Source organism: Gambusia affinis, linkage group LG13 (assembly GCF_019740435.1).
Source record: "Gambusia affinis linkage group LG13, SWU_Gaff_1.0, whole genome shotgun sequence".
In the NCBI taxonomy this organism is placed as follows: Eukaryota; Metazoa; Chordata; class Actinopteri; order Cyprinodontiformes; family Poeciliidae; genus Gambusia; species Gambusia affinis.
The window spans coordinates 11,213,691-11,240,320 of NC_057880.1; the positions used below are offsets into that span (position 1 = coordinate 11,213,691).

A 26,630-nucleotide genomic window follows, 5' to 3' on the forward strand; every position below is an offset into this window, starting at 1 on the left:
CCCACCTGTGCGGTGGATGATTGCAGCTCCTCCAGACTTACAGTGGAAATCTTGGCTGCTTCTTTAAATAATCTCCATTTCACCCAGACTGTCAGTTTTTGTGATCGCCATGTTTTGATGTGTTTGCAGTTGAGCCATACTCAGATGATGGATTTAACAGAGCTGTTTAAAGATGTTGAAAGCTTGAGATTTTTTTTTTTTTTGACTTTATTGGTGACCTATCTCATGTGTCCCTTTGTCTTCATTATGCTGGATATTCATCAATTCATTAGAGCACAACTGTGATTAAGTTACACACAATTGGGCTCCATTATTGATGTAGGGTGTCATATCCAAGGAGGAATTGATTCAAATTCACACCACACTTTTCAGATTTGTATCTGTAATAAAAAAAGAAAACCTCACAGTTATAAACTGCTATGCTACTGTGTGTTCACCTGTCGTGCAAAATCCAAATAAAACACACAAGAGGTTTGTTATTGTAATGTGACAAAAAGTTCACATAGTGTTAACACTTCCTTGGCAGTGTGCAACTTTAGATTTAAAGCACGTCTCAATTAACAGCTTAAGTTTTATTCTGCATATAATGCCATCTTCCATCTGTGTCGCGTGTTACTGCACTCCTGTGACTTTTTTTTCTTTTTTTAGCACCGTTCAAGCAAGAGCTGGGGTGGTATGATTGCTCCTCTGATCCCCATCTTACTTCCCTTGTCCTGCCTTACATCCCTCCCAGGAGCAGCGAGGCCCCCCTGAGCTGCGTGGTCACCGATAGCCCAGCAGAAACGAGCCCCGAGATGCAGCGCTGCGTTGAATGGCTCCAGGCGTACTTCACCGAGCCGCAGACCGCTGGGAGTCTCCCGCTCCCTGCCTTTCACCACCCCGCCCTGCAAGGAGGTCTGTCATGGATAAATATTTGCAGAGCCGTGACTGGGATCAGGCTTTCACTCTTAATTGTCAGTTACATCACTTACACTCACTGGCTCACTGTGTTATAATGAAGTATTTTATGGCTGAGAGGGAGAGTGGAGGAAAGTGGGTGGTGTGTGTGCGCGCGTGGGCGTGCGTGTGTGTGTGTGTGTGTGAGCGGCAGAGAGAGAACAGAACACAGAGCTGTAACTTGGTTCAGTAATCTGTGGCAGCTCTTACCACGCGTGTTAGTCTTGGCAAGCTTTTTCATGATTCTTGGCACATTCTTTGAAACTGATCGAATTCCACTCTTGACATTTTCAGACAGGAAGCTTTCTTTTCTTTTTCTTTCTCTGTCTTTTTTTTTTTTCTCTCTCTTAGATGAGAACATGTGAATGGTGGTAAAGTTTGAATGAGCTTATTGTTGGCTTGATCAGTCACTTAGGGTGTGTAAAATGAAAGCGGCCCAGAAAACTGGACAATTAGTGTTCTTGTAGTGGGAAGTTGTGCTTGTGGAGTTAGTGATGGAGAAGCTAAAGGACAAAAATGAAGAATTAATTATCTCTGGTGCTTTTAAAAACAATGATTTTGTTGCCTAACAAACTTTTAAAAATCAAATTAAAGTCAGTGCATTGGTCAAAACAATAAATACAATTTTTATAATTAATCAGGTGTTGCTGCAGATTCTCAATGAGACTTCACTTACTCTGAGCCACTTTAACACATAAATATGGATTGATTTAAACCTCCCCATCATATCTCTAACATATGTTTTGGGTCATTGTCCAGTTTGCAGCCTCTAATAGGTTTTATTGCGTTACTCTTCTTGTTTATGAAAAGCATGTCACAGCATGATGCTGCCACTGCAAGAATTTACAGTTGATGTGCACTGTGTTAGTTTTTCACCATACATAGTATTTTACATTTACAATTGTTGTTCTTTCAGTGAGTATTTGTGTTTGCAAAGTAAGTAACAGAAAAAGATGAATAAGAGATTTTTTTTTTTTTTTTGAAGACACTATAATTTTATCACATGACAAACCTAAATGTAGACATCAAATAAAAAGTCAGTGCTGTTTTCACAGCAACTAAGAATCTTTTTTTTAAATGTTATTTTACTGAGGCGCTCATCATATTTTAACTTAAGGATTTTCAGACCAGCTCACTTAGCCCCACATGCACACATACATGGAGAAGAAAAACCCTAATATATGCATTTAACAATTGTGGCTCCCTTCCCCTGCAATCAGGCCTTAGTTGCTCTCTAATTTCATGCAGATCTGCGGTGCTTGAGTGATGGCATTTTCAATGAGCAGGTACTCCGTCGAGACCCTGTATACAGCTATGAGTCCCACGCTCCCGCAAAGGCAATGCAGAAAATACATCAGGACCAATTACGATATCAACTTTCAGTGTGATTCCCTTCGCCACCAAGTGCTTGTGTACCAGCCCCGGGCTCTTTCAAATCGCATCTCATCTGAAAGTCTTTGGGGTTTTAATTAAATTTCAGGATAGATGGAATTCTTCATTAGTACCTGATCTGAATAGGTGATTGTGCCGTGTTGCACCTCTTCCCCCCACTCGTCTTTTGTTTTGGGGCTCCGTAAAATACAAGGTTTAGTCTCTCAGTAGTCAGAACTAGAGGCCAAACTAGTGGAAAAATGTTAAATGTGTGCATCAGGAGTATTTGTCTTTTGAGGGTAAAGAAAAAAAAATACACACACATATATATATATATATAAATATATATATATTTTTTTGTGTGTGTGTGTGTGTGTGCTCAAAAAATTTATGAATTGATTTTGCCTTTATGGAGCATAAATTTCTCCTTTAAAAATTCATACTGTTGCCACCAGTCTCCAAGAAAGAAAGGGATATAAAAAGAAAACAAGTATAATCAGGTCATTACAATCTGTGACAACCAACTTTTGTTTGCTCAGTTATCTTTGGGGAGAACCTGAACGCGACAGCGCTCTCGCAGCACTTGTCATGTAATATTGAGTTGTGACCTTCACTTGAAGTGTTGCCATGTTTATTTACACATTTCTGACAAAACAAGCCACTTTTCATATTAGCTGTCACGGCATACCTGAGAAACAGAGGTGACATGAAAGGAGATTCAAGGCGCAGTTCCCTATATCGTCTGACTGTCACGCACAACATCACACGGAAGTTTGGCCAACAGGGGTAAAGGAACGGTGAGAGCATGCGCGTGTTACGCTCAGTTAGCTCCAGCGTGCGTGTGTGCGGGTGTGTGTGTGCTCGCATTTGCTCCCTCAGAAAACCACAGACGCCAACGTGGGTTCTTAAAATGATGCATATTCTTATCTCATTAATTATACATCCATATGTAACAGACGAGAGGATCTTAGTCTCGGTAAGCGGCACGGGGAATGTGCTGGGAGGGGGGCCAGGCAAAGAGGAGGCGGGGGGGGCAGGGGGTGGGGGGAAGGGCGCTCTTCAAAGCCCAAATGACTGTGTTCCTGCAGGAGCCTGAACCTCCCCCTGTGCACAGCGCAGGGCGAGATGAGACACTCACCAGGACTCGCCCCTGTGATGTGGAGAGGAATTAGGGAAATGAACGTTTTCAGAATATCGAATAATCAGAGAATCATCAGCACCCCGTCAGCCTTCAAAAGTATGGATCCCTTAAGGCTCAAGAGACACTTTGACTGGGAGTCAAAGTCTTCCCTCCCATTAGACACAAAGGATAATGAGGTAGCTGCATTTCCACTATTGTCTTTTTGCTCTCTCACAAGCATGTAAGAGGTGACTGTCAGCTGGAGGTCGTCTCTCCAAATCTGTCATTAGCGGGGCTGATGGAAATCAGTTTACAGCTTTCTATTTTTCCTCCTCAAGATTGCTCTCGTATACAAAATTATGAGCAAATCAATCATATATGTCAATATGCTCATAATCACTAGATGCATTCGATTTTTCTCCGAGTAAATCTGTCTCCGCCTCCGCAGCAGCCCCATCACCTGGCCTCACTGCAGGTAATGACCTGTGACATGATTATGGGCCGCGTGTAAACATGTAAGTGGTTTCCCTCAAGTTTTATTTAAACAATTGACATCACTGCACTCTGATCTAAAGAGGGTCCTGACCTCAGACACACCGTATTAGGCTCTTTATGAAGTATGGGGCTGGGGGACCGCTCTCTGAATCACTGCTGGTCACCTTGGGCGACCTGCATGAAGTGTCTGTCACAAACACTGATGAGGGCAAAGTTCTTTAACCTCTGTATCTGCAGATGAAAGAACAGACACTTGCTTTCCAGCCCGACCTGCTCTGAGAAACAGGATTCGTGCAGAAGTGTTAGGAGCAGAGATGGACCGGTCAGGCTTTTCTTGGCTTCATGCGGGTTCCCTCTTTTCTGCGAAATCCGATCTGCCAATTTCGATGTTATTTTAATCCTAGAAATATTTCAAATAAAATTCCTTAGAGTAGCTTTGAAACAAGCTGAAAAAGAAAGAATTGCAAGATTATACATTTTTTTTGCATCAAAGTAAAAAATATTGTAACCTTCAACTGATGTTTGGTTAAACTCCGACCAAAGTGTGTCAAAGCGCATGTCGTAGGGTGATGTTCTTACAAAACTAAAATTGTGCAAGTTCTTAGTTTTCAGACATTCACAATATTCCTGGCCAATAAATTGGTACATCACTAGTTAGAGGATTTCTTTAAGGTTTTTAAGATAGAAGTAAGGTGGTAGGATATGTTTGTTCTCTGATTTACTGAGTAGTTTAGTTATTATGCTGTAACAAAACTTGCTATCTACAAGGTGTATGGGCTCGCCTTAAGAATGTGTTTAGTGTGTTGTTGATGGGGGGTTGATAGGTGACTCATTTGTTTTTATAACCAAGTAATTTCCTTGTTGTCTAATAAATAGTTCATGCAGACTTTTTGCATGAAAAGTCCTTTAAAAATAAAGATTGTTTGATGATAATAAAGGGATACAATTAGCGGTGTTGGAAAGAATAAATTCACATTTTGATTTCAATTTCAATGTAGACTCCAAACCTTCAGAAAAAAAAACCCATCACAATAAAACAAAACAATAATTAAACAAAATATTTTATCACATTCCACAGCTTCCCCAAAGGAAAAAAAAAATCCAGATCCATTTCAAAATTGGAATGTGGTGGAATTTTGTTCAATATGTGGAAATAAACTCACAAGCATGGGTTTTTCCAACCTTTCCAACGATGTTGCATTGAAACAACAGTGATGGAGAGACTGTGTTGGTTGCAGAAGCTTTTTATTTGTCTGGATCTAACACTTTATAAACTTTCCAAAACTGTCACATACATGTCAGATCTTTTGTGATTGGACTGCAAAATGAAGTTGGTGAAAAAATTAATTGTCCCTTAAATTTAAGACCCACTACAAGCTCCTTTTTTAGAGGGAAGTGTATATTCATATCTTGCTTAGTAGTTAATGATACCAATCACTAAGAAAGTTTGAGGAGGTGATTTAGTTCTGTCGCCAAAGTGTAAAAGCACAGTTTTAGTTGACAGTATCATGTTAAATTTCTTTAAGCTGTTTAACAAATCAAAAATAAGTTGTAACTAGGATATTTTTCATAATACAGATCAGTTATTAAACTGAAATCACAGTGGTCTTAAAAAGTCTTAAAATGAACTTTCTTAAACACATTAAGCGCGTTGTAACCTGTTTCCAGGGCGACGCAGACCTTGTTTCGTTTGCCAGAAAAGTTAGTATCAACAGGGATTTGTCGTCACCTCATTCTGGGCAGACATTCGTCTACCCGTCAGTGACAAAGCGATATCAGTATTCACCGCAGACATCACGAGGCCAAATCTGAGCTACAGGAGGGAGAGTGAAAAGCATAAAAAGGAAAAATTTTTTTTTTTTTTTTTTTTTTTTTTAGGGGGTGTATCTTATCTCCTCACAACATTAAGGCTGTCTGCGTAAGAGCCCGTCATCTCGTTGACAGCGTGATTATTACCTGAAAAATTATTAAACAGTACCTACGGGCCTTGTTCAAGACAAAGAACTCACATGGGTGTGCATCAATCAAACGTATCCCCTTTAGGTTTTACACTTATTCCCCCCAGTTTAGGCAAATTGCCTTGTTCGCGTGGCTTTGTGTAGCAGAGAGTGACTATAAGGTAGCAAGGGAGCCTGGGGAGCAAAGGATGTTCGCTCTGTAGAAGAGAGACAGGGGTGTGACATGTTTTCACACAATGCCAATTTAGAGGGATTTCACATAGATCAGTTGTCATGTGCTCTCTTAGACCATATAAATGAGAGAGAATGGGAGATCACTAATTGAATTTTCATGGCGGAGTACATGTGTATACTAGACGAATTTCACCCAGTCTTGATAACGAGACTATTGTTCCCCTTCTTGTCCTGTGTGCAAGAAAAGAGAAAAGTGTTTTTCCACTCGCTACACAAGCTGAGTGCATCAGTGTCTCAAGCGTTCGAGACGCTTCAAATACTTTTCCCCTTTCTTCAGCAATCGGAGCTAGACAAACATGCCTCTCAGTCACTGCCCGGTAATCCAGAAAAAAAAAAAAAAAGATAATACTGCTGCTAAAGTGCTAATGAAATCAAAGCCGGTAATATGGTCGGTTAAGCTGCGGATGATTTGAGGAATTCCGCCATTTAAGTGAAGATGATATAATGAATCTACTCTGAATAGAAAGCAATTAAAAGGACAAATTGGTCTGATTAACCTCAAAGTCATCCCACTGCCACAAATGGTTTTTGCAACATTCAAATTATTATTATTAAAAATCTGGAGCAGATTTGCAGTCTTTTTGGCCCCTCTTAATCCTTTTAAATGAAGGAGCGAACTTTTTTAATTTTAGCTGTGACCTTTCCGAAGCATAACCTAGATTTTTCTGCCATAGGAATAATTTTCTCACGTCTGCTTGTGTAGCATGTTAATACTGGCTCTAAGGTCAAAGAGGGGAGACTTCTTCGTATTTAGTTTTTAATGAGTGCTGTAAGGAATAAAGAGAGACAGACATCCCGGTATACAGCAAGTGTTTTAATCGGGCATATTCCCACTTTCTGTTTTGGTTGAAAAGAGTCCCATCAGCGTGCGACGCTTCCTCGTCTTATCAAATCTCTGCCAGATTTAATCTCACCTTCTCTTTTCCCTTTCTTTTCTCCCCTGTCCTCTGCCGTGTGGTGAAGACGCCTTCACCAGCCGCGTGCTGCAAGCACTTCTGAGGGACGTGAAGTTTGGAGAGACGGTCTCGTATAAACGCCTCGCCGAGATGGCGGGAAACCCCAGAGCGGTGCGGGCGGTGGGAGGGGCCATGAGGAGGAATCCGGTGAGTGTGGATGACATTGATTGACAGGCTTCCATCATTACTTAATTTATTCAGGCCAAAAGGGACAGAAATTGGTTTTTATCATGAAACTATCTATTGTGAACAGAACGAATAATAAAAAAAAGTGGTTTGTTAATTATTTCTTAAAAATGTACAGAAGGTTAAACATAGACGTTTGCAGCCATTTAAAATGAAATATTCATAATTAAAGAAACCTGGATTTAATAATATATTTTTTGACATAGAAATTTTCCAGGAAAGATTATGCTGAAAATTTCACTTTAGACATAAAAAAATTAAGTGCTTAAAGTTATTAAGTCCATATTTAAGGTGCCATTTACCCGTAAAAAATTAAAATAACACAGGAGTTAAATCATTCTTATATGTGATCTACATTGTTAACACAGTTCTCTAATTTTATGAAAGGTGTCTAATTTTATTTAAAATACTGTTTAACAAACCCCTTTGTATTCTTTCTACAAAGCACCTTTAAATTATTACTATAGTTAGATGTAAGAACAAGTATAAATTTAAAATCTATACTAAATGCTGAGTTTAGTATTATCTTTAATGGACTGTACTACAGAGTAACATTGAAAATAATGGTCTATTAGACATGGCACTTATAAATGGTGCTTTCCAAAGAGTGATTAGCAGAGGTCCTTTCAATTCCACATAATCACTTTTCATGTTTTTTTTTGTTTTTTTTTAATGACTTAAAATATTTACAAACAGGCAAATTAGTTTTCATGGTACACAAGGACAAAGTGTACTAGCTGACCTTCCTTCAGAAAACAGTAACAGGTGAGGGAGGAGCAGCGTGTTAGTCAATGCAGCTGGAAAGAACTCTGGTCACTCCAGCAGTTTCTCTGGCATCCCATCAAAAAGGCTTTTAACCAGAGGAGCGGTATGTTTGACAATTTCTGCATTTTTCAGACTTTGAAACCTCAACCAGCCCGAGCTTAACACTAACTGATTCTCAGACCCATTGTTGTTGTTTCAGCCGTCTGCTGAGATGCCATTTGCTCAAAAGCAGTTGTGTAAAAGTTTTCCGCAATCCAGGATATTGAATCTTAAACCGTAGGTGTGTTCCGTCATATGCAATCGGCACCTCCCGCCGAGAGCAGCCGAGGAGGAAAACTACCTACAGCACAATGTTTTATTTTTTATTTATTTTTTTTTAAGCCCACACCTTTTTGTTCCTGCTCTCTCCTGTTGGTATCGTTCACCCCTCAAATCTCCGATTCTTGTAGGAAACCTGGTCCGCATCGTTTTACCCACAAATCCACTGTGTACAAAATGAAAGGCCAGAGGGCAAGTGGTGTGTCTTCTTTTGATCAGACCCTTTGATCAAAGCCTGTTTAACTCTGCCCATGTAGTGCTGTGGGCACCACCGGTGTGCTCGGTGAAGGCAGAGAGCACTTCTTGTGTTATCTCCTTATATGTTCCATAAAACTCCACGTCGAAAAAAATTGTGTTTATGCTCCGTTTTTTCATCCGCTGTGGTTTGGAATTTAAATTTGCAGAAAGAAAAAAATAAATAAAACTTAAAACTCTGCAGTTTTTCCTATCAGAATTAGGGATAAAAATGCACAGTTTGGCTCTTGATGCGCCGCATTAAATTCTCTATATACTTTACACTTTTCAGTAGCCAGTGGCAATACTGGTATATAGCTGTATAATAGTGCTCAGCCTCATGTTTTACAGACATTTCTTCCCTTTCGCCAGGGAGGCTGGGAGCCTGAGCCCTTAGCTCCTGATTCAGATCCAGAGTCAGATTGTCAGTGTCAATTACTTGTCAGTAGCACTGCTCCACTCGGGCTTCAGCTGTGAAAAGCTCAGTGTGCTCAATCGATCCTCGCCTCTCTGTGGCACTTCTTCACCAGGATTTGAGTATTGATAAGCCTGGCGTAGTGCTCTTTTTCCCCCCTATGTGAAGAGGCAGATCCGAAGGCCTTGAGGGTACCCCGCTCTCCCTCCAAACCCGGGGAACAGTATTGATCCGAATAGTCGAGCAGTATTTCTCTGTCTGCAAGGTTAATCTGGGGGCTCAGAAAGTTTTATTGCTGTTGATATGGAAGAGGGTTTAATGATGGATTTTAACCGAAACACACACTGCTTGTCCAACTTTTCGTATGAAGGGAGCGAGAGTGGAACCATCCATTTGGCGCACAGCTCTGTTAAATTAGAGGGGATGCAGCCAGAGAGCAGCAGTGGTTTGGGATGTGTTTTTTTTTTTTTGCTTTGTTTTTTTCCTGTTCGTGCAGCTCGAACAAAACGAGGACATCATTTAGAATATTTTTAAGAAAGAGGCAATTCCAGCGGTTCGCTCCGACGGTTACCGCTTTTCTTGTTCCGAATCCACAATGATCGAAGTGTTTTAGGCTTGCTTGTTTAATCTTTCTCCAGCCATTTAGTTTACAAAGAACTCGGGACCCCCCCTGGCAGTCGTCTGCAACAAGAGTAAACGCTCCACTGACTTCCTCTTTTTAATGATCACAGGGTTATCAGATCTTAATGTTGACACCCTCTCGATTGAATATTCATCCTGCTGGTGTTTTTGCCCATTAATTTTTGATTGCTTCTTTGCTTTTCACTATTAAAGAGTAAAAAAAAAAAAAACGAAAAAAAACAAAAAAACATTTATACCGTAAGACTGAGCCATCATCCTGAATGTGGATTCGCACAGGATCAAACCAAACAGATCCGGTGTGGCATTTTGTTTTTTATGCAGCGAGAGAACATGAAAAGTGCAAAATAACTCAGAAAGGTGTAGTTCATATCCTCTGCACGTCGTGTGCTTTTAAGTCACGCATTCTTGAATTTATCATGCGCACCTGCTATCAAAATTTTTAAATTAATGATTTGCCGGGACTATAAATGCTAAACTGTGACCGGAAACCTGCAGTCTGTGGTCATCTGCTCTTTTTTTTTATATATATATATATATATTTACCTTCTATTTCCTAGATAAAAAAAATGTATCTATGCAACTTCTTTTTGATGATAAATCAAGCTAAAAAAAAATTTACTGATTAAAGAAAAATCAACATCCAGCTGTGAAAAGTTACTTTGACATGAGGAAGTGTTGTGAAATGTATGAGAAAAACAAAACAAAACAAAAAGCACGTCTATTCCCTGAGAGTGTCACACTTCTCCCTGCCCGTCTGTGCCAGGTTCCTCTACTCATTCCTTGTCACCGAGTCATTTCCAGCTCTGGACAGAGTGGGCCGTACATGAGCGGCAGGGGCGACCATCTCAAACAATGGCTGCTCACCCATGAGAGGCAGAGAGGGGAAGGCTGAAGCATGACAGAGCCCGACTGTCCTTCATTCAGTGCGCGCACACACGCACAGCACACACACGCACAGGGTTGTTTTTTTTGTTGTTGTTTTTTTTTTTAAACACAAAACAAGGCTATAAAGTTAGGCATCTTGGCACAAACTGTGGAACAACTGGAATTACTTGGAAACACTCACTAGAGTTCTTTCTTTTTTTTTTTTTTTTTTTTTTTTAATCTAAGAATAGAGATGCTGCATCGTTAATGCGATACAGAATTGTTGCAGAATTAGATTGTTGCAAAAAATAACTTAAACAGAGAACAGTAGGAATTACAAACATATGCTCCCGTGGGTCCTCGTTGCGTTTGCCAGATAGTGCTGGAATGGTTTTTCTAAAGCATTATTATTCCCTTAAAAATATGTCTCTTGCATTGTTGTTGTTGTTGTTTTTTTTTTGTTGTTTTTTTTTTTTTCCTTCCTTAGCAGAATTAGTCTTTGTACCTCTCGTTGGTTTTTTAATTTCCTGCCAAGTGAAAGCTTTGTTCGACATCCAGTGATAAAGGCTCCGAATTTTATGGCTACAAAGCTTTGTAGTGAAGCATTTGTTTTGTCTTCATTTAGATCTCATTGTTTGCTCTCGCCTTATAATCCACCTAGAGTGGAGAGATGTCTCATGTGTTATATATACTGTACTCTTCCTCCGTTTCGACATGTTTAAATAAACACATTTCAAAACGACAAATCTGCTCTTTTCATCAATTTCACTTTGTTTAATTTCAGCGCCGGTTTCTTATAAATTGCTCTCGGATCGGCTCGTTTTTAATTATGCCGTGTGTCTGTTCTTCCCGCGCTGTCTGACTTGTCAGAGCTCCTTCTTTTATTTCTGAGTGGGCTTTTCCATTAGAGGGCAGTACAGAACGGGGAAACAGAAAATCAACATTTCAACCTTGAATTCATCCAGTGCATTTAATCTGTAATTTAAATGTTTATGTGTTATTTTATTATCATCACAACCCCGTTTAATCTCTGTGGGATAAATTATTATTTCTTTCTGGGGGGAAAAAAAAGAGAGCATGCGGTGATGCGTGTGTTTAGAGAAAACTGTTGTTTCAACTGAATGTGCCTTGAACTTTTACTTTCTGTGTTTTTTGTTGTTGTTTTTTTTCCCTCCCATTGATCTGTTGTTACAGTTACAGTTTGAATTCCTGATTCACCTCACTGTCTTCTGCTCCAAAGTGACCCTAACTCGCTCATAGTTATTCCTCTTCTCTTCAGCCCAGGTAGCCTAATAATCCACCCTCCAAAAATAACCCCGGCTCTAACCTTTACAGAACCAATTCGAGTGGCCCGCCTGCTGAATATATTTGAACTTTGCTGCATTTTTGAATCTTCTTATCCAGCAGGCTCCGCGCGGCTGTCTCTCTCACCGCAGCTCGCCGGACTCAGTTATTCTGCCATTGGAGCAGCATCGCAGCGTAAATGTTGAGGCAGCAGACAGGCAGATGAAGAATGAGACTCAGTCTGTGGTTTCACAGAGGGCTAATGATGCCTGTGGTGACTACAGGCTACAGTCAGCCCCCTAACGAAGGGAGCTGTGACACAGCCACAAGGGGTCCCATTTAAGCCAGGCGCACTCTGAAGTGCACTGTAAGCACCCTCCTTTTTTTTTCGCTACTGGCCAAGTAAATCCTATGGAATGCCATGAATTTAGCAACCAAAAGCAACTGAAGTCTTTAGAGTTGAGCGGTTGATGTTTTTAAAACAAGTCCGGCATCAAAGCATCAAATATTCTGCCAGTAATTGGTAATGTAATTTGTCCAAAGAGTCCCTCTAACAATTATTACATTATTATTTGTCAACTTTTTACCATTTTACCATTTTTTTATTTTATTTTAACCTACCAATAGACGCGTTCTAACAATATTTGCCTTATTTTGTCAGATTTTCACCACCTTTTTATAATTTAAGCTCAAAGATAAAAAAAAGAAGTAGTTTTAAAGAGGCTCATCCACGCTGTTAATCTCTGGGAAACCTTTAATTTTGCCCTCATACCTGCCTCCCGTTTCACAAAGAGACTGCTGGAGTGCACGTGCGGGCACGCAGGGGCTGCTGTGGATGTGGGTACGTGAGAATGTGGCCATGCATGCTGGTGTGTGTGCACATGTGCATGTCCATATGTGTGTGGGTGAAGTGGATGATATTGAGTCTGACTTCATAAATCACCCAGACACTGATAAACTCCCCATGCACCCACACACCGCTAATGGGCAACCCTTAAGGAGTGTGAGTGTCTCGTGCGGCGTTTGATTCAACATTTATTAACCCCCTCACACAAACGCACACGCGCACACGTGCGTGCGTGTTTTCCCTCTCTCTCTCTCTGTTTCTCTCTATATCTCTCTCTTTCTCACACACACACGCACACAAGCGACACACTCTTATTTGAGCCCCTGAAAAAGCGGGGATACGGTTGGTGGCATCCGTAGCATCAGTGCGGGGTTCTGACCTGGCCGGGCTGTATTAATCACAGCCCAATAGCAGCTAAGATACATTCTGGCTCGTACAAGCTGCAGCAGAGACAACAACAACACCCTCTGCATTTCCTAACATTAGTTTCCTTCTCATAACTTATATCCTGTCTCCAACTCCCCGCTTCCCATCTCATATCCTGGCACCCCTCCTCATTATAGAACAATTTTCTGCCCCCACATCAAACACAAACACACTCTGCGCTTCCATCTCCTTCTCTTCATACATGTCGGCTCATAATTCTGCCGTTATCACGACCTGAACCCCTTTGGAACAAGTCCCGACGCTAAGTCCCCCCTCACCACCACCACCACCAATTCCCACGGCCCCGCCCTGCAGAATTAATGACGCAGCCGCGTTGCCGATTTCATAAACAGCCATTCTTCTAGAAGAAGTTTGCACGCTTAAAACATATAAAGCTGCAACTTTCTGGTGCGTTTTAAGCTCAGCTACAGGCAGCGCAGTCGTGCTTGTGGAGCCAGAGGAGGATCCAGCATGCAGATAGGCAGCCTCTAACACTCAGACAGACAGACATCGGGATAGATAGCTGGATACACAGACATTGGACCGGGTTTTTGGCTGCCGTATCGGGTTTCCTCCCCCAGTGTCTGTCTGCCGGGACGGCCTTTCTCTCGGAGGCCCTAACACCGAGGCACCACACAGCCAGCCACGACAGCTGCCACAGCAGCGTCTAATACCAACACACTCCATGCTCCAGCGCTACTACAAAGAGAACCAGCGTTTCAAACATGGCACACTTTGATGCTCTTGTAATGATCTTTGTCTGTTGTTTTGAGACAGAAACCAGGAGGACGTAGGATTCGCATGGTGCCTCCTTTTTTTTAATGTTGGTTTCTTGAGAACAAAGAGACTGATCTCTACAGCAGCAAGTTGAAGATTAAATGAGGAAACAAAAAAAAAATCCTTGTGGTATCAGCATACGACCTTGTGTCAGTGAGAACCCAAGCATTGGGTTTTTGGGCTCCCTGATTAGGAACGGCTGACGAATGGCCGTACATTACGTGAGAGCGATTACCTTTGAGTGTGCACATATCAATCTGCGACTGTGCAGCGCACTTGTCAGCGTGGTAAGGAGAGTGTCTCAGCCTGGAGAAAGTGCAGGTCTAGCCTTGGTCATGTTGATGGAGGGGCGGCACTTCAGAGGCTCCAGGACCCCATGGCACCAGTCTCCCCAGTCCCCCAGACAGACTGGGAGCATCTGGGCTCTGTCAGCGCCTCTGGCCCCTGCAGACTCCGATCTATATGACGGGAGAGAGGAGTGCAATGGATCAGGCCGAAGGAAAATATGAGCCAGATTCCTCTGGCCCGTGCAAAAGATATTCTGTGCCAGTAAGTGTGTAATGTGGATGTGAGGCAGCATTAAAAGGATTTTTTTATTTTTTTTTTGAAGTGAGACTCTGTTAAAAGGTTATAAGCTGCTAAAATCTTACCTGTACTTGATAGTCCTGCTTTTGTCTTCCAGATTAGTTAGACCTGCAGGCTAACATGAGACCTAAGTGAACTTAAACCCACTTAAAACAACTTCAGATTTAAAATACATTGTGATTCATGAGAAGTCTATTATATAAATTTGGAGTAAATTGTCATGTTTGCATTTGGTGATTAGTTACAGAGACGCTGATGATTATTTACATGGTAAATGGAGGTAATAAATGATATAATGTTTTTCCTCTTTATACCACTTTTAAATCAGAAGGTTACTCTGACAGAATAAAATGTTGAAATGACCCGGACTGGGCTGCAAACAAGTTTCCTAAAATCGTCATCCTTATTTATTAAAGCTGTTTTAAACAATAATGTGATTGTAAATGTTTCACAATCCAGTTTCTGTTCTACCAGCGCCAGAAAGTGGGGGGTTAAACACTTTTATAGCAGGTTTTACCAACACCACCTGGCGATATTAAAAACTGAACAGTGTTTAAGAACTCAGTCAGAAATGAGTTTTAAAGATCCGGCTGAGAATATCACATTGCAACTTCCTTACAGAGATCAGCTCAACATCGGGAAGATGAGAGTCAATGGTTTTGTGTTCTTCTATTGCTAATCCAACTTTGTAAATGTTGACGCTCATTGCTTTTACCTTATTTTTTCAGTTGGAAAACTAACTCTGGTGTTTTAAAAAGGCTGGTCTTGCAGGCAAAAACTTGTGATAATGGAAATGCAAAGAGCTAGTTCCTTTAACTCATCGAGATCACTGGTAGTTCAACACCTTCTGAATCCATTTTTCACTTAACTAACAATTGATTACATAGTAAATAACCCCCTAATACAAGCAGGCAACAGTTTTAAATGTTCAGGATTATCTTCAACCTGAGAGCTAACGCATAAGCTTCATTATTTATATGGATAACTATTTTAAACATAAAATGACCACTTTGCTGTTGGCTTACCTTAGACTAGCTAGCTAACTAGATAGTTATCTACCTCAGGTAAGATATTAACCACTTATAACATCTCGACAGTATCCCACTTGAAACGTCCTATGTGTCCCTTAAAGACCCTGATAGCATTAATTTTGCATGGTGTGAAATTGAGGTTATAGATTGGCTCCTAATACTTAAAAAGGCCTGTTTATTAACTGTCCAATTAAGAATTAATTAAAAGCACGGTTCTAAATATGTGCAAAGCTGGTTCTGAGCAGAAACATCAACATGCGTCTGATAGAAATCACTCCAGAGTTCCCTTATGAAAGAGAGTAATGATTTGATCACTCCAAAGCTCTGCCACATGGAAACTGATACACTCAGTCGCCAACACTAATTAATCCATACACTAAATTAGGAATATAAATGGTGGTCCCATTTTAACAAGGTCGTTTTTAACTTCTCCCTTTACACTTTAACGGCGTCGGAAAGGAAAAAGAGGAGGGGGGGAAAAAAAAACACAACTCCTATCAATGCGTTTCGCTTATTATGATTGACGATTGATGATTAAGTCCTCCAGCTGACACACACCGCCAAAGCCGGTGAGTTGGAATTGGATGTGACACATACACAGTTCTGCGTGTTAGGTAATTCGTTGACGAGGGGCCAAATTCATTTATGGAACAGCGGTATTGGCAGGCGTGGACACTCTCTGCAAAAACAACGATAATCACAGAGGTTTGGCGCGGCGTGACAAGGACTCTTCAGGGAAAGGCCCTTACACGCTGCTTTGTTGGCCGTCCCTCCCTAAGATGGAGGGAAACATCCGTCGTTTGGTCTTAAGACAGGAGTTGCACTGGAGAGGGTTTTTTTCTCTCTTTTTTTGAGTTAGGTGGTGCTGAATTCAATAAAACGGCTCGCACTTTATCAGGTATGTATAGAAATGTACAAAATTGGATTCTGCAGCAGTCCTTCCACTTCCTTGTTTTTTTCCCTGGTATTGATGAAATAAAGGGTCTGATAAATCCACTGTAATGAAACATGAGGGGGACCCTGTTGCAAGTCATTTAATCTCTTTCCGCATTCTCCATTTTTTCTGCTAATGAGCCTTATTGACAATCAAACAGAAGCTGTCATCCCCCAGGATGCAACACTCCCAGCCCCTGCGTGTTTGTCATAGTGTCCTGGCAATCAGAGCTGCCTGCACGACCAGGCTGGCAGTTAGTGGTTCTCACAGCAGCGCTGCCTGAAAATGGCACACTTCCTGTAGAGTTGCAGCTGCCACCTCTGCTACTTCCATTACTTTCTATAGCATGCAGATGTTGTATCAACATTCCCTGCCAAGGGGACTGCAATAACTGCGAGATTCATGCCATGTTTCAGAGGCACGTCAATTTCTCAAGTGGCACAATTAAAGAGGGAAACACTGTAACAGGTTTTTCACAGGCGCTGAAATCGGAAAAGGGCTTTTTCACTTTTTCACTCTTTTTTTTTTTTTTCTCAAAGGAGGGCTGTTTCATAAGGGTTCAGAAATCCACCCAATTTTTACTGCCCTCTTCCTGAGTTGAGCTTTTCTGTGAGCCTTTGTGCGGCAGACCTGTTGTGACCCACAGCGGATATGGAAATGGGGCTAAGGTTTTATGGGCCAAACGGATTGGACACACTCGAGCTCAGGGGGCATGAATATTGGATGTTATTTCTGCTCCCTTTTTATGTAATCCATTGCCAATACATTATTAATAGATGATATCATATCCAGAACTATACTGGACAAAGCACTACACAGGACTAGTATGAAAGGAGCTCTATATGCTGGAGACTGTGGCAGAAAATACAGTTCAAGTGATATTATTTTATCACTGCAGCCCTGCATGCCTGTGCCAAGAAATCCACACACTGTAATTTGTAGGCTTAGCGAAGTTCATATACAGTCCCTTGCAAAAGTATTAATACCCTTGAGCTTTTTCACATTTTGTCATGTTACAACCATAAACTCCAATATGTGTGTGTGTGTGTTTTGTCTTTTTTAAATCTTGTGATGGGTCGGTGTAATGTAATAGAGAAGTGGAAGGCGCATGATGTACAAGATTCTAATAGTTGTGCAAAATAAAAGTATGTAAAGGTTTTCTGTGAATAGATACTCCATCCCCTTTACAAACTGCCCTCTAAAGTCATGTAAGTCATTTCAGTAAATAATTTTACCTGGTTGCATTTTGAACTATGATGAATCCAGCTAAAAAAAAACATGGAAGGCAGTGCGCCTTCAGGACTGGAGTTGGAAAACATAGCGTTAGAAAACATTTGACAAAGTTGTAGAGACTTTTAATGCAGGAAGGTTGTAAAACAATCCACAGAGCCTTGACCATGTTACAGAGTACTGTCCAGTCAGTAAACTTGTAATGGAGAGAGTATGGAAGAACTGCAAAACTGCAGAATATTGTAGCTCAGGTACTACTATCTCCATGGTGAAACATGGTGGGAGTATCATGCTGTAGGGAAGGTTTTCTGCAGCTTTTCTAGGGAAGCTGGTCAGAGTTGAGGGACAGATTGATTTCAAATACATATTGTGTTTTATTATTATTTGTAAAAAAATAAAACAAATAATAATCCTTTCAACCAACTCTATGTTGGTTTATCACATAAATCCCAATTAAAGACATGAGGTTCAGTTTATATCACATTACAAAATGTGTAAATTTATAGTTTTGCAGGGCACTGTGCAGGGAAAATATGGTGAACGTTTTATTTGCATCAAGGGGTAAATCTGGCTTTTCTTTTCCTGGTTTGAAATGCCCTGAAACATTGATGAAGTATCAAATGACATGTGAATACAAGTTTAATGGACGCCGAAGCACTGGGATATTTTGCTCCTGCTTCTCGGCTGCAGCGAGTGAAGTGGAAATCTTTGCAAGGATCGAAAAGATTTCCACTTTTCACAAGTTTTCCTTACAAAGCTCACTCCCAGAGTACAGCAACAGGGGAGCGGTGTCTTATCTGATGTACAGAATCACAGACAGGAGGCTGCTCTAATGTAGGACTGTTTAAAAAAAAAAAAAGGGACCGGGAGAGAGGAGGGTGGGGAGGGCATGTCTTATTTTGATTCAAATACTGAATTGTTCAAAAAGGTCAGATTTGCTTCATTTTTAAGTTATGGTCTTGGTTCGTACAGCTTTTATGACTCTCTGTCTTGTGCATAAGCTACAGGAGAGTCGCAGCCACCTTTTTTTTTTTTTTTTGCACTCAGCGGTTAAAACAAATCCCCTCTGTCAAAGAGCAAATCCTTAAAAAGTACTCCTCGGCATTGCCCACCACGCAGAGAAGATAAACCGTCGTCCACCTCCTAGTTTTATGACCTGTCTTGATATTGAGCAACATAATGCCCCCCAAGCATGAATGCAAACGCCTCTAAGTATACAACTTACATAGGGAGAAGATGCACAGGGTAATAGATATTCTCTTTTTAAGGTCAGTTTGAATTGTTTTTTCTCATGGGAAAGCGCAGGTTGATAAAGAGCAAACAAAACCCTCTTTTCTGAATGCTTGTCCTCCATGGCCTCAATGAAGGTTTCATTCCTTTATATCATCCAGCCCAATTCCCAGCATGCACGGCCATTGTGGCGCTTTCAACTGAAGCTCTCCATTGACTGGCTCATTGTCCGGTCGCTCTTTTGTGCCTCGCTATCACCGGAGCACAATCTTTCACCTGAACAGCTCAGGAGCGCACAGCCTGGATGTGGTCGCATTAAAAAAAAACAACAAAAAAAAAAAACAACAACAACAAAAAACAAACAAGCGAGTCACCCGTGTAGATGCCAGGTTGCGTAATTAACCCGACAGTGGTGAAAAAATATTTGAAACTTTAAAAACCTCCGGCGATGCTTCTTAATAACGTGGTCATTAGTCATGCTCAGGGTACCTGCGTCACACAGAGATGTTCAATTTTACAGCTTGGGCTTTTATTACTGAGACGACTTTTTCTTTTCTCTCTACTCCCCCTTTTTTTTTTTTTTTTTTTTTTGAAATATAACAATACACGAGCAGATGTTTGAAGAGTGGCCCTCGGCAACACAAGGCTAGTTAAGATCGATATTGCTTTCAATATTTCTTTCCTTTGACAGATAACCAGTACGGAGGAAAGTCTTGATAAGAGTGGCAACATATGGATGCGGTAAGCTTCGCTTTCTTTTGATTGTGTGACCCCGTGACCCCATGCCTCTGTTTGAGAGCAAGGCAGCCACATGGTTCGGTGGGGGTCTGTCAGGCTCTGGTTATGGGGCATTATTGACCCAGGATTTATAAATATTTAATGCACACATTAAGATCATGGTGGAGGGTGGCCATTAGAGTTCTCCAATAAAAGAGGCTCTCACGATGATTGAATGGTGTGGCAGAGCTAGTGGTTGTTTGTTGGGTACAAAGAAACCTGCTGAGACTATATATACTATACCTCCAGCCTGCCTGGAAGGCTTCAGAGCTTTTAAAGCACCCAGCAACTGAGCTAACTTGTCATTTTTTATATGTACATTAGGTTTTTTTACCCTCTGATTTTAGTCTTTAAAAAGAGGTTTAGTTAAATTGTTATAAGGAATTGATATGTAGCCTACAGTAGATAATTCTTGGCATTTTTTTTTTTTTTTCTGGTGTAAATCGAGGTTGGATGATCCCAGAGCTTAAAGAGTAATAGAAGAGTGGCAAAACCCAAACTAGTGTCCAATGTCAAAAGCATGTTAGTGGTTAAGGCAAATTGCATTTCATCATCACATTTTATTAGGTGGTTAGAAAGTGATTATTTACAAAGGAAATAAAGGTTGGAGGCGGTGAGCCACCAGTGACCTTCCTGAGTGAAACATGGACTGAGAACATGTCAGGTTTTTCCAAACTCAGTAACGACCTCAAAGAACAGTAAGGCAGGGTAAAAATAAATAAAATAGGGTTTGTATAAACCCTGTTTATTTGTACTCTTTTTGCTTTTTAAACAATTTTATCTTGAATACCGGTAGTTGTTTAAACTGGAGACACCTTACATCACGAGAAAAAAATCATTTTCCAAAATAGACTCTGAATTCACTATGATTGTTGCCGAGCTAAATTATTCCAAATATATATTTTGTAATAAATCTAAAGGACGTTTGTTAGCTGTCAGTAGCGACACTTATTGCAAATAAAATAGCACAACATAAAAATCTGTAAAAATGGTTAGAGTATGTTTGCTTTTGTCTCAGACAGGTAGCTTTGTTCTCCAAGTAACTAATCAACAGCTTCCCTTTAAACAACCCTCAAATATAATGCAGTCCCTGCTAATCTGGTTTTACACAGATAAAGATGTTAATGGAGTTATTTACAGCAGGTACGTAATTAACTGCCTAACATAATTTAACAGAGCTTCTCTTCAGCAATCCCAATTCATGTTTTGTGCATCTACTTTACTGCATTGATTATTATCGAGTTTGCCTGTTTGTTTGTTTTTTAACCCCTACTCTCCCCCCCAAAAACAAGACAAAACAAAAAAAAACAAAAAACCACAAAGCAGAATTCAACGTGATGGATCGAAACTTGTGTATCCGACCCAGATAACGCAGGGAGACAGTTGTGTGCACGTTGTTATCAGATGCACCGGGTTATCAGGGAAATTATTTGAAGCCTGCAGAAAATGAAATTGCTGCTTTCGGTGTGTCTGTCCTTTGCACTATCAGCAGCTCCTGGTGGATCTCCTGCACCGCCGAGATCGGCGCACGCCGGCTGGCGTAATAAGCCGCTGATATGCTGATTGCCACTCGGGTTGCTGTCATTTAATTGTGCATTAAAGGCAGACGTGGCCTCGGACAATGGCGCCTTGATGAGAAATTGACATTTTGTGACCTGCGCTCCGCGAGCACTCAGGATGCCAGATAAGATGCTCAGTTGTTTTTAAGGAGAACCACTGTTCTTCCCTCAAACACTTCTATCCTCCTGTTTGACCCACTTGATGAGTATAGATTTCACAGCGCCCCCCCTTGTATTCCCCCCTTTCAGCACTCAAACTATAAGAGGTTCAAAACGATACCAGGCCTTATAGACAAAGGATAACCTTGCTCTTTCAATGTATCGATTCTTTATTAACTAGGTGGCTTAATGCAATGAAATGAGGGATTTGAATGAGCCCCATTTGGGGTGCTTTGAATAAAAAAAGCTTGCACTGTTTATGAATGACTGCAATGTACCTTTGAAGCACCACAGACGCAGGATGTGCTCACACAGAGACCAGCAGAAACAAATTCAGAATGCTTCGCTGAAAGAATATGAGGAAAGAGCAGTTTTCATCTTTTTTATGGATGTTACACTTTTTCCACAGGTTCAAACAGTTATCTCCATAGCAATGTCTAAATACTACATCTTACAGATGAATCACAGGTTTTGTCTACCGTCTTTTCTCTTGTTTTTTGTTGTTGTTGTTGTTGTTGTTTTTTGTGTTTGTTTGTTTCCTTGTTCCTGATTGTCAGTTTATCTGCCATCCAAACTGGGCTTAAAACTGAAGAAGTCCACAGTTGAGGGGCTATTGTGTTTTTTTTACTGAAAATTTTAATAAAACATCACTTAGTCATTTCTGTTTCCATTCCAAATGCTGACATTTTTAAATTTTCTTCCCTGTAAACACATGTAAGCTATGTGGCAGAGTCTTAAGTGGTGAGTAAAAATGACTTCTATACATTCTACAAAACAGGAAAAAAATTAAAAATAAAAATACAACCACAAATGGAGTGTTTTTTTATCTCCAAGGTTGTCCCTCATGCACATTAGTCTCTATTGGATCTTAACAACTATCATATGGGTCACAAACAATTTATTTGACAATACAACCAACAAAGTTTTCTCCAAAATGGTCTGTATAGATAATTTAAAATCAATATAAAAATAAACAATGAAGTTTGACTTCCCTTTTAAAAAAAAAAAAAAAAAAAAAAAATGAACAGAGAGTCTCGACGGTGTAACACAAAAAAGTTTCGAGGATACACATGAAATATATGCACATTGCATTTCATCAAATACAAAAAAGAAAAACAAATGAAGGCAACAGTTCTTGGCTGAATTATCTGTGCTGCATCACTATATTAAGGGCATGACGATTAATACATACATAATGAAAAGCAATATACAAAATTTCAGAGATAAATACATTATTTATAGTTGATATGTTACAAAATTTCCTTCAGTGAGCGCAAGTGTGTGTTTAAACAGAAAAATGACAATGACCGACTATATTCCTACATTCTCAATGGGCTTTAATTTTTTTGTTTTTAAACATTTTTTTGTTGATCTAAAAGAACATGAAAAAGACAGATGTATAAATATTTAGCACAAGTTTGGCAATATCACAATAGTCTACAATTTTTTTTTTTTAAACCACATATAAAACACATAAGGGAGTTGGAGCCAAAAGGAGACTGCTCCTCATCAACAAGAAACAGACTTCACAGTAGCCTAGGAATGCATTAATATACAGTGCTAGCAAAAAAGTTGAAAAAACATGGCAAAACACACTTGCTTAAAAGGAAGCTCTAGACGTGGAAGTACATCATATTCATCAACAGAGTAGTGTTTTTGTACACATCAGTGTGCTTGTTGACGCGGAGGATTATTATTATTTTTTTTTTCACTTTTGAAGATGATTTCTAGCTACAATAAATTACAAAATTTAAGTTAAAATGCAGGAATGAAACATGATACATCACCCACCCATCACCACCCCCCTCCCCACCCCACGACCTCCTCCCCCCCCAAAAAAGAAATCCTGTTTTTACTTCATATTTATTGTACTTTTATGACCGGTTTTTGCTAAATTATATATTTCATATATTTTTCCAGTTGAAATTCAAACTGTCTTGGCCCCTGTGTAGTTTTCTCACACATAAAAATACAAAAGTCACATTATAAAGACGCACAACTGTTGTGAATCTATTAAAAGAGAGTTGAAACACAAAAAAAAGAAAGAAAGAAAAAAAAAAACTGAGGCAAACAAGTTTGTTGGCAAATGGACTGTACATCAGTGTTTTTACTTTACAACCAGATGGTGAGTCCACAGAGTCCCTTCCAGTACTGAGTGGCTGTCCGAGGCTGAAGCTCAACTCGACAGGTATACAAAATAAATCCTTCATCATCCCGCGTCCGTTTCTCTTCAAAGGTTGATAAAATTGTGGGTTAGGGAGGGTAAAGAAAAATAAAATCCCACAGAAAAAAAAAAAAAAAAAATGTTCTTGTTAAATCCTTTTTTTTTTTTTTGCAGGTTCTGAAAGTCATTGAAAAGGAGGGTGGGGGGGAATCTATATTTTTATTTTTGTTTCTTCAGAACGAGCAGTTGACTATACATTACACCAGCATTTTGCAGTGTGCTTGGAAAGAAGAGGGGTACGGGGACAAAGGGGAGTGTCCTGTGAAGTGGTAGTGTGTCGACTGGTGCTCGAGATGACAAAAGTGCATTTACATTGGAGGGACAACCAGGCCGGACATGGCTGAGGGGGGGATAAAGAAAGAAGAAGAGAGCAGATTAGTTGGATTGGCTACAGCAGATTTGGCTTTATTGATCTAAAAATTGATCAAAACTGAAAAAAAAAAAAATAAAATAAAATGAGTGGATGCATGTGTGCAGTGTGTGTGTCGGTGCGTGCTTGTTCGGAGTCCAGCCACCTGATGCTGCACAAGTGCGTGGATGTAAGCCTTTAAATGTGCCTGTTTGCGCATGTGCCTGCGAGTGTTTGCTGTGTCCGCCGGCCCTCGTCGCCGTACGTTCCCCTAACCTCCCTCCTGCTCTGACATTTCAGCTCTCAGCACGCCGCTCCTGCTATGTGTGATATTTCTCCTGCCGTCGGGGTAATGGCAAACAGTGGCCCAGACTCCCAGGAGAGCCGGCTGTGGTGGCGACGGAGCAACAACACGGTCGTTTCCCTCAATGCCGCAACTCGGCTCAGTCTCCCACTCGGATTCATTTCTGCGACTTCCTTCCTTTCTGCCCCCCCTCCGTCTCTTTATCATCGACTCAAGTTTTGCCTTCACGTCATTATCCAATAGAGATTAGGCAAGATCAAAAGTAGCTCCCTGTTATTGCGCTAAGACCATCTGCTTTGGATATCATTAGCAACTGTAGCTCGCCCTAAGAGTTTATATATTCAGTATTTTCACATGTTTTAACAATTAGGCAACTAGTGAAGTGCTAGGATGATGTATTAGTGTATTGCTCGCAGTATATTTGTAGAGTCATGGTTGAAATGCTTTTAAGTTTGCCAGCGCAGATGATGGCAAGGCATTGCTCATTAATTTCTGCACAACATGTATTAATAAGTATGAACGTGTAGCAAGATGAACTTTAATTTCCCACTTCATTAAGCCCAATGTTATTAATCTTGGGGCACGCGCTACAGCTAAGCTTGTTTTCAATGCAATCATGTTGGTCATGACACACGCACAAAACCTAATAAACATAATTACTAAAACAATTCGCCGAAGGTCTTGTCCTGCGACATCGGAGCGGATCATTTGTATGTAAGGGCAACGAGGATGCATGTATGCATAAACATTTGCACTGTCACTTTCAGACCTGCGCTGTCTTGTTTGCGTGTGTGCGGGTGTGTGTGTGTGGGCATGCTCTATGCAAGAGTGTGTGCCTGAATGTGAACTGAAAGGTGTAAATTGGCCTGTCAAAATGCATATATTTGTAATGATTAATCCCTCACCAAACCGGACAGAGGCCTGAGCAGCGGTATCTGACCAGTAGTCCGTAGGGAAGGGATGAGGGGGTGAGGGGGGCTCACCTTGCAGTCCGTTGCCGTTGGCGCTGGTGCAGGAGGGGGGTGGGGAGGCCTGGGGTCGGACCACAGGGGCGAAGGCGCTCTTTTGTTTAACTGCGGAGACGACAGGGAGGGCAAGGGAAGGAGGGAGGGCGAGAGTGAGAACGTGCTGTGAGTAGTGCTTGAGAGGGGAGAGGGCAGTTAAGGTAAGGCTGGGGTAGAGTTACTGTCAGGGAGGGCGGGGTTGGGGTGGGGGACACATGATCAGTACTCACAGGCCCCTATGATCAACATTTTGGTCCGGCTGAACAAATACAGGTGGCGTGTGGCGAAGTAAACCTAATATTTCCACAATTCTAAGCCACATGTGTGCTCCCTAAAGTCCTGAAACTAAACAAGCTTTTGTGAATGAACACTTACATATTCTCACCATCAACAATGCGCTCACCCCCCGCACCCCTTTTCCTTTCAGAAACGCCTCGTAGAGGTGTGAATGAATGCAGGAGCTGGAATTAAATCAGCAGCAACTTAGTGCTACTACAGCATGCAAGAGTGGCAAGCTACTTACTTCCATATGGGGAGTTGGCAGAGGATCCGTTGAGGAACCCCGGGGAGCTTGGCACGCCCAGGTTCATGCCGGCATTGCCGTAGCCGTTCATGCTGTTGCTGACTGTGTTGTAGCTCGACTGCTGTGGGGTGCTGCTGGAGATGTAGCCCCTGGGGGACACGCTGCTGGTGTTCCGGCTGTAGCCAACTGGATAACACAAATGGAAGAAACACAAGCACATTCATTCATTCCTTTCTTTCTGAGGGATTGTCCGGTGATTGAAAGGAAATGGCAGTGGAAATGAACTGGTACAGTCAAAGATCTTTAGCAGCAACGTAGCGAGAAATATGATGTTTCTATGACCAGATAGCTCTGTTATCAAGACGCTAACAAAGCTTTGCTGACAAGTCCTCTGTTGCTGAATGAAGAACGTAAATGATTCAATGACTTTAGAGTGTCATGAGAGAGGCAGGAAGCTGAAACAACACATTTCTATTATCTTTCCAGAATTTACATAACATTCAGTATGAAAAGTCACTAAAAGGATGCACTGAGAAATCTGTTGAGGACTTGTTCAAAGATTTTTTTTTGTGTGGCAGTGCACACGTCATACAGCAACACTCCAAAATGTGGACGCTATTACTGAGTGAAGAACAGCCAAAACTCTATTTTCAGGGACAGTGAGTTTATTAAAAAGGAATTCAGATTAGGCCCATACTAGTAAGATGCTACGAGAAATCTGTTTTTCAATAGCTGTCAAGACGTTTCTGCAGTATTTTTAAAGCTGCAGTTGATAACTTTTATTACACACATATGTTTTTATTTTATTTTGTGGCAGCTTAGTATGAGACATAATCAGTGAAAAAAGTCAAGCTCCTCTGCCTCTTCCCTGTGGTTTGACTGCTATTTGCACC

At 40.9% G+C, this 26,630-nt stretch overlaps 2 protein-coding genes across 7 annotated transcripts in view; one reads left to right on the forward strand and one right to left on the reverse strand.

Moving 5' to 3' along the window:
- The window catches only part of mgmt (O-6-methylguanine-DNA methyltransferase), a 101,587-nt gene that overhangs the window by 15,770 nt on the left and 59,187 nt on the right, over nt 1-26,630 (forward strand). For 2 of the 3 annotated variants that reach the window (XM_044136499.1, XM_044136497.1), the window contains exons 3-5: nt 734-894; nt 7,078-7,217; nt 10,394-10,767. In XM_044136499.1, coding sequence (XP_043992434.1) covers nt 734-894; nt 7,078-7,217; nt 10,394-10,522 — 430 coding nt within the window. In that variant the 3' untranslated portion in view covers nt 10,523-10,767. Of the gene's footprint in view, nt 1-733; nt 895-7,077; nt 7,218-10,393; nt 10,768-26,630 lie in introns of those variants that run through there. The other variant, XM_044136500.1, reaches the window with a different exon arrangement.
- The window catches only part of ebf3b (EBF transcription factor 3b), an 88,292-nt gene continuing 85,432 nt past the window's right edge, over nt 23,771-26,630 (reverse strand). For 2 of the 4 annotated variants that reach the window (XM_044136494.1, XM_044136493.1), the window contains exons 14-16: nt 25,738-25,923; nt 25,116-25,283; nt 23,771-23,897 (exon numbers count right to left, since the gene is read on the reverse strand). In XM_044136494.1, the coding sequence (XP_043992429.1) occupies nt 23,866-23,897; nt 25,116-25,283; nt 25,738-25,923 (386 nt within the window). In that variant the 3' untranslated portion in view covers nt 23,771-23,865. The remainder of the gene's footprint in view (nt 23,898-25,115; nt 25,284-25,737; nt 25,924-26,630) is intronic. The other 2 variants (XM_044136496.1, XM_044136495.1) reach the window with 1 other exon arrangement.